General features: G+C 44.4%; 1 protein-coding gene across 3 annotated transcripts in view; it reads left to right on the top strand.

Annotated features, from left to right (window-relative positions):
- Window positions 1-8,050, top strand: part of LOC119429169 (protein SON) — a 60,943-nt gene that overhangs the window by 1,034 nt on the left and 51,859 nt on the right. For all 3 annotated transcript variants that reach the window (XM_037696850.1, XM_037696849.1, XM_037696848.1), the window contains 3 exons: window positions 864-895; window positions 5,137-5,345; window positions 6,149-6,315. In XM_037696850.1, the coding sequence (XP_037552778.1) occupies window positions 864-895; window positions 5,137-5,345; window positions 6,149-6,315 (408 nt within the window). The remainder of the gene's footprint in view (window positions 1-863; window positions 896-5,136; window positions 5,346-6,148; window positions 6,316-8,050) is intronic.

The raw sequence follows: 8,050 nt of genomic DNA, 5'->3' as shown, positions 1-8,050 counted from the left end.
TGTGGCTACTTTTAGCATCGATTTGCTGCTTTAAGGTTTAGCTTCCATGCTGCTACCTTTAGCTACTCTTTTTCTTATTTTTCTTTTAGCTAGTCATTTTTTACTTCTAGGTTTTCTTACCCTTTTGACACTTTTAGCTAGACTTTTGATAATTTATTTTAGTCAGCTTTTAGCTTTCATAACATTTAGCTGTTTTTTTAGCATTCAGTTAGCCTTTTGTTTTTTAGCTCAACTTTAGCTGCTTTTAGTTTTAGTTTGCCTTTTGTTACTTGCCTAAGTATACTTTAGAGATTTTAACTTTTAGCTAGCTTTTCGATTGTTTTAGCTTCCAGCTAGTCTTTTAGCATTGTAGTTAGCATTTTGCTACCTTTTGCTTCTAGCTACAGTTCTGCTACTTGTAGTTAATCATTGCTAGTTTTAGCTTGTAGTTAACCCTTTGTTGCTTTTGCCTTTTATATTTTTTATATTTTACGTTTTTCCTACCTTTTGATTTTTAGCTTTTAGCATGGCTTTTGCTATTGTTAGCATTTAGTTAACTAGGTGCTTTTAGATTTTATCTCTCATGTTGCTACTTTTAGCTAACGTTTTGCTACTTTGGTTATTTAACTACTAGCCTTTAGTGACACTTAACGTTTAGTTAGCTTATTGTTACAATTATATTGTATAGCTAGCATTTAGCTGCCTTTGATGTTTAGCGTCTTTTAGCTAGTGTTGTTCGTTCTCTAACTTAAAGACTTCACTTTCAGCTTCCTCAGTGCAGTTGTTCAGCACTAAGTATTCACATGAGCTAAAACGTATTTGTCTTGTTGTAAACTGACCCTTCATCAACCAGACTGTGACCATACTTTGTTTTTATGTTGTAGAAGAAGAACACCGTCAGAGAAGGAGGAGCAGGGTAAGTGTCCTGTTTGTGACACCAGACACCTCAAGTCCACTCGGCACCACAGCTGGTGGTCTGGGGCTCGTAATGACCCAGTCCAAGTCGTAATAATATAACCATGAGAGAGACTGGTGCAGTCGTACATTATTACCAGTACTGTCGTTATCATCATTGTACCTTGGCTTATCACACTCTTCTTCTTTAGCTCTTGTTCAAGCAGAAGAGACGATAATGTCTGGGTCTGGATCTACGTCACTTTAATGTTTGTAATCTAATTTCATTCAACCGGTATTTATGCAGTTGGTCTCATTTACAGGGGAGACCTGCTTTAACAAAGAATGACGACAACAGTAGACACTCATTAAAAACATATACATTGAAAAACAAATGGAAGAAAATTATGTTAACAAACAGCTACATTATAAAGCGATGTAAAATTATAAAAACAGGAACGTGTCTGTTGGTTTTTGCCATGAACATTTCAGATGTTTGAAGCCACTTGGAGAGGTCAAGGTCGAACAGGAGCGGAGTAGGAGAAGGTCCTTTTGTCTAGTTCAGTCCTCACTGAGGGAACACTGCAGGTAATGATGTCCTGAGAGCGCACGCTGTAGCTGCACTCACACAGAGACATGTAGGAGGAGATGTATGAAGGCAACAGACCAAGAAGTGATTTAAAGATGGAAATGTACCAGTGGGAGAGTCTGTGTGAAGTTAATGGTGACCAGTTAACCAGTGGTGGGTATGGTAGTTACAGCCAGTTATGAATCTTAGTGCACCGTGATAGACAGCATCCAACATCCAACCCAGTTTAACGTTCAGTTTCTTTACCAAGTTTTCCACGTGGAGCTTAAAACAAAGATGCTGTCATAAGATCTGAATACCCAGAGTGAAAGAGAACTGAGAATGAACACTCGGCACATGAAGATCCGTTCAGTGCTTTTATTTACAGTGCGGCAATCACAGGAAGTAGACAGGATCCCTGGGGAGCAAGATGTCATTACTGACAGGGCACTGGTAATGAGAGTCTTTGCTCAGAATGTGCAGTTCCTTACTGGTGGCGGTATTAGGTCTGCCTTGGGTTCCGATCAGTAACAGTCCAAGAGAGATGGTCCAGTAATCCCAAGAGGCACGTAGTAGGAGACACAGAACAGCTGAGGTCGAAGAACAGATCCAGTATGATGAGCATGCATCAGGATAACAGGTCCAGTAGTTAGGGGAAAGGTCCAGGGTCCACAGGGAAGGCTCAAGCAGGCACTCTGGAGAAGAATCACAATGTTAGTCTTAACCAGGCTCAGAGAAACACTAGAAGGCTGAAGCACGAACCGTATTAGAGGCAGTCCAGTGATGAAATCGAGTGAAACGTGGGACTGTGGGCGGCTGGGGGTGGGAAGTGGTTGCAGCAACCCAGCTAGGGGTTGGTTGCCCGACTTGTTCCTAGCGCTGGTAGGACAGGCAGCCACAAAGTCTTTAATGTCCTGTGTCATGGACGGCCACCAAAAACATCTCTTGATGAGAGAAGACGTGCAAGAAACACTAGGGTGACGGGATAGTTTGCTCGAATGAAGCCAGTCCATTACCTTAGTTTTAGCTGCAGAAGGAATGAACAAGGTACCAGCAGGTCCTGGTCTCTGAGCTGAACGAGTCTCTTCCTCAATGGCCCAGGTCAGAGTTCCTACCATGCAGGTACGGGGAAGAATCCCCTCCTCTCGTTTGGGGCCATCGGGAGATGAGAACTGTCGAGAGAGGACATGGGGCTTTGCATTCGTAGAACCAGGCCTGTAAGTCAGCACAAAGTTACAACGGACAAAAAACAGAGACCAACGAGCCTGTCTTGGGTTGAGGCGTTGAGCGTCACATGTGAGGTTCTTATGGTCAGTCCAAATCATAAAAGGAACCTCTGTACCCTCCAACCAATGACGCCGTTCTTCCAACGCTAGTTTAACAGCCAATAATTCTCGATTCCCGACATCATAAATTTGCTCTGCAGGAGATAAACGTCTTGTCTATAAATGCTTTTATTTCCATTGATCCATTAAGGATTATTGAGGATCAGGATATCTAATTAAAGTTATGAACAAAATCTGTGACAACAGACAGCCCTGGTGTCTGACCCTGAAGAGTCCAATTCACTGCTGCCAATGTGAACAACACGCTTTCACTGTGGATAGTTACCGAATGGCCCGTAGCAACGTACTCCCACTCCTATACCAGCGTTTTCTCTAGATAACTTGCCATGGCAGGGCGCTCATCTCGTTCATGATTTTTGTCCGGGGGGGGCGTTGTGTGGAGGAGGGGGAATGGAGACATCTGACCTGCACGCAGTTTGTATTTTGTACCAACAGTTTTCGAGCGAGAGGGTGTGTGTGTGCTGCCTTTAACTTCTGCCTTTAGCTAACACGCCGCTAGCTTAACACTACATCTGTGGTCAGTGGCGACGGGTGGGGGAGGTGGGCGCAGTTTGGTTTGGTAGGCGGGGCACTCGGTTCTGTTGACGGGGCGGGGCGCCCCGCTTGTATAATGGTAGGGGAAACACTGTATACTCATGGAGCATCCCCCTCAGGGTACCTCAGAGAATTTGGTCAGATGCCTTCTCCAAGTTTAAAAACACATGAAGATTGGTTGGGCAAACTCCAGTGCCCCTTTAGGACCCTAGCAATGGTAAAAAAAAAGAGCTGATCCAGTGTTCCATGGCTGGGACAAAACCCACATTGTTTCTCCTCAATCCGAGGTTCGACCACTGACTGGACTCTCTTTTCTAGCGCTCTTTTATTAGGAGGGCTGAGAAATGTAATTTCATTGTACACACCCTGTGGTCCCCCCTTTTTGAGGAGGGGAACCACCACTCCAGTCTGCCAATGAAGTGGCACTGCACCAGATCTACATGCTATGGAGTTTTTCCTTTCCACTGTTGCCTTTGTGCTTGCGCAGGATGGGAGACTGCGACAAAGTGAAGATTCAAAGCAGTCTGCCGGCTCCTTAGATAAATAACAGTATTAATTGACTTTTTATGTTTGTGGACGTTTTTGTTCAGTGCCCTGAGATGACTTCTGTTGTGACTTGGCACTATATAAATAATCTGAATTTAAATTTAAATTGAATTATGTTGCAAAGGTGTGTCAATCAAGACAGCCCAGCATAATCAAGTGCCTTGATCAACTCAGGGTGAATCTTATTCAACCCCCTGAATCCTGTCCCCTCTGCGCTTTTTAGCTACCTCTTTGACCTAAGCCCCAGTTAAGGATTTGAGGATGGCCACCATGAGAGGCACCAACAACCTTGTGGCAACAGCTTAGAGCAGCTGCCTGAAACATGGAAGAGCAGAACATGGCCCACTCAGTGTCCCCTGCTTCTACTGATATGTGGTTAAAGCTCAGTCAGAAGTGGGAATTGAAGATCTTTTTGAGTTTCTTCAGTCAGGCATTCCAAGCAAACCCTCACTACACATTTCGTCTGAATGGGTCCAGCTCAGCTCCTCTATTCATCAGAGTCTTCAACATAAATGGTCAATGATGAGACAGCACAACAACAAAGTTAATCATCGATCTGCGGCCAAGGGTATCCTGGTGCCATGTGCACTTATGGACACGCTCTTGTTCGAACATGGAGTTTGTGATGGACAAGTCATGAGTAGCACGGAAGTCCAACAATGGAACACCCACTTGGGTTCAGATCAGAGAGGCCGTTCCTCCCAATCACGCTCCCCCAAGTCATGCTGTCTCTCTCTTTGGGGGTATTGAAGACCCACAGATGGAGTCCTCAGGTGGAGCACCTTTCAGCATCACCGCTAATGACTCCAAGAAGGCTGCTACTCTGAACTGCTGTTCAACACAAAGGCACAAACAACAGTCAGAGCCTGTCCCTCCACCCAAAGGTGTAGGGCAGCTACCTTCTCATCTACTGGTGAAAGCTCCAACACACAGGCACCAAGCTGGAGGCTATAAGTAAACCCACACCAGCAGCAACTCGAAACAGTCTTCAGTGGATCAAAATGCTGCTGCCAGACTTCTGATGAGAGTTAGAAGGGGATCATACTTCTCCAGTTTTAGCTTCTCTCCGTTTGGTTTCTGTCAAGTTCAGAATAAAATTCAAAATCTTACTAGCTTCCTTAAATGCGTAACTTGTACCAGTTGTCTTTTTATAATGTACAAAATGTTTTTGAACAGTGCTCTGAGATCAGTTTTGGTTGTGAATTTAAATGGAGTGAATTTAATCTGTCTACATGAGAGTGTGACAGAAGTTCTGAACTTTTTGTTTAGGTGAGGATCATGAAAGCAAGTCCAGGTGCCACAAGGAGCACTCCTCAAAGAAGAAGAAGAAAAAGAAGAAGAAGAAGAAGAAGAAGAGACGTAAAAGTGGAGAAAACTCGTCCGACTCTGACTCTGAGGTTGTATCGAAGCAGAGAATCGATAGACGTGATCAGTCACTGAGACGACGGGAGGAGCTGCCTGATATTATCCCAAAACAGGTAGAGACAATGGATCAGAAGGTTCAGCTGGTTCTTCAGGATCAGAACCTCTTCAGGTTCTACAAATTGCTCTACAGTGTGCTCACCTATTCATACTGTGCTTTTCCTATTATATATTTGTACACACTGTATACAGCACTTTTTGTGTCTCGCTCATGCACCGGTAAACGTGGGGGACAGAGGAGGGTCAATGCCTTGTCCAAAGACCCTTGGACACACTGCCGGGGCTGGGGATCGAACCTCGAACCCTCCGTTTGGGGGGTGGGTTCCCTACTCGCTGGGCCAAGCTGCCGCATAACCAGCATTTTAGACAGGCTGAACCTCTAAAAGTAAAGATGGGCAGGGGTTTACCAGCGTCTGAAACAAAAGAGCCAACAGGACTTTTGAACAGAAAAAAAACTTGTCCTGAAAATGGAACAGTTTCTTAGTTCTAACATTCAATATGTTAACTACGCGCAGCACGGTGGCACAACTGGTAGAGCTGCTGCCTCTCAGCGAGCAGGTCCCCGGTTCAAATCCCGGTCCAGGGGCCTTTCTGGGTGGAGTTTGCACGTTCTCTCCGTGCATGCGTGGGTTTTCTCCGAGTACTCCAGTTTCCTCCCACAGACCAAAAACATGCATGTTAGGCTGATTGGTAACTCTAAATTGTCCCTAGGTGAGAGAGAGAATGATTGTTTGTCTCTATGTGTCCCTGTGATGGACTGGAGACCTGTCCATGTTGAGTTCCTCAGCCTTTCTGTTCTCCTGCTTCAGACAGAAACTTCTAAAATGATGGAAGACGTTTTGCTTTTCCTCACAAACAGGACAGCTCCAACAAGGACAACGCCAGTGAGAAAAGACACGACAGGACGAGTCCTTGTTCTTTTTCAAAGTCCTGCTCCGAGCAGAGGAACTCCCCTTCTGCATCAGAACCCTTCCACAGAAGGTCTGGGAGTCAGATCCCGTGCAGTCCGCACAGAGACATCTCCAGGTACAAACAGAACTTGTTCAACTCAACAGGCTGCTTTCTGACTCGTTGTGCTCATTTAGCCTTGCTGTGTGAATGTTGAGTCATTTACTGGATGTAGTTCAACATGGCTGCCACAGCTAACTGATCTTAGGAAATTAAAAATGATCAATTATGTTGAACTAGACGTTGGAGTGGTAGTAGCTGAGAGTCTTTGAGAACACATCCTCCTAGTGTCAACACATGATATTGCCCGAAAACGCCCATACAAGTAATTCAAGGTTTGACGGCTACAAGTCTCTCATTTCCTGCTCTAAACGTCTGACATGAAAGGTGCCAATGGTGATATGCATTCCTAGCTAAAAGCTGCATACCGGTACCTAGATCACAAAAAGCTTTATTATCATTGTACCGAAATACAGAGTACTTATGTTTGTATAGTCGTCCAAAAGATGGGCGGCGTGCACGTAGCTGCTGCTGCTGGAGCGCAGACCCTTATTCTTTTTCAGAATACTTTTATAGAAAAGAGGAAAAGACCATGAGGATAGGATAGTGGCATTACAAAAAGTTCTGATAAGCCTTCACAGAAGTTATCAGGAGTTGCGATAGACAAAGCTTTTCCTTAGTTTACACATATCCCAGGAGAAATTTGACAAGTCGGCCTGTTTTCGAGGCCAACCGGGGGAGTCAGATTCAGATAAGCCACAATTGTTGATTCTTTCAGGCAGACTGTTTTTTTCTTGTCAGCCTTGAGTCCTGCTGGTACTTTCAAGATCCAAAATGGCCAGATTTGTAGGCATTCCACTGGTCCGTGCCTACGAGGCTCTCCAAGGTCGTCCCCAACATGCTGGCGAGTACCAGAAACTGCAGGTGGACTGCAATTCTCACAAATTGCGTCCATCTTACGGTTTAGCTTGTAAATCAGCTGATTTTGAGTACTCGAAGCACAAACCAAACCTTAACTCAGACTCGGCAGTTTTGCCATTGCTAGAACTGCTGCCTTCGTCTTCCTTAATAGCCGATAACATAGGAACCTGCCGATGCCAAAAAGTAAAAGCCCTGCTGTGATGAATCCAATTATGTAAACCTCTTCGGCATCCTCCTGATACAAAACATAAAGACACATCAGCTCCCAAACTCCCCACGGGTCCGTGACGTATCCTACAGCGTGAGTCTCAGCGGGGCATGAGGGCTCTCCAGGACCCTGTCGCTTTGTTGAAAAGATTTTGGCGATTGCGTTGGAAGTCCAGCTGACCAGATCCATGGCAGTAGTTTTTGTTTCAAAAGATGTGTAAGAGGAGCTCCGATACACAGACAGAGAGCAGATAAAAAGCAGGAGGAGGACGGGAGAGGGAGAGAAAAGGCATCCGCCTTGCACGAGAGCGAGTGCAGAAAAAGTAAAAGTAGCTAAATTGTAATTACCTTAAAAGTGGCAAAACTGTAGCTAAAAGCCAAATATAGCAGAAAGTAGTAGAATAGTAGCTTAAAGATTAAAATAGCCACATTAAAACTAAAAGCTACAAGTGGCAAAACATGATCTAAAAGTTGCAAAATAGTAGCTAAATTGGCAAGATGATAAGTGGCAGAAGAATAAAAGCTAAAGGCAGTAGAGCTGTACCTCAAAGCCTTAATGTAGCAACAATAACTAAAAGTTAAAAAACAATAACTAAAAGTTAAAAGTGGCAAAACATGATCTAAAAGTTGAAGTTAGAAGTAACAGTGTGAATGCTGACTCAGCGTTTGTTAGAAGTAACAGTGT

This window comes from Nematolebias whitei, chromosome 24 (genome assembly GCF_014905685.2).
Source record: "Nematolebias whitei isolate Nwh7 chromosome 24, NemWhi1, whole genome shotgun sequence".
In the NCBI taxonomy this organism is placed as follows: Eukaryota; Metazoa; Chordata; class Actinopteri; order Cyprinodontiformes; family Rivulidae; genus Nematolebias; species Nematolebias whitei.
The sequence above is the reverse complement of the archived record's forward strand: the minus strand, read 5'-3'. Positions and strand labels throughout refer to the sequence as shown.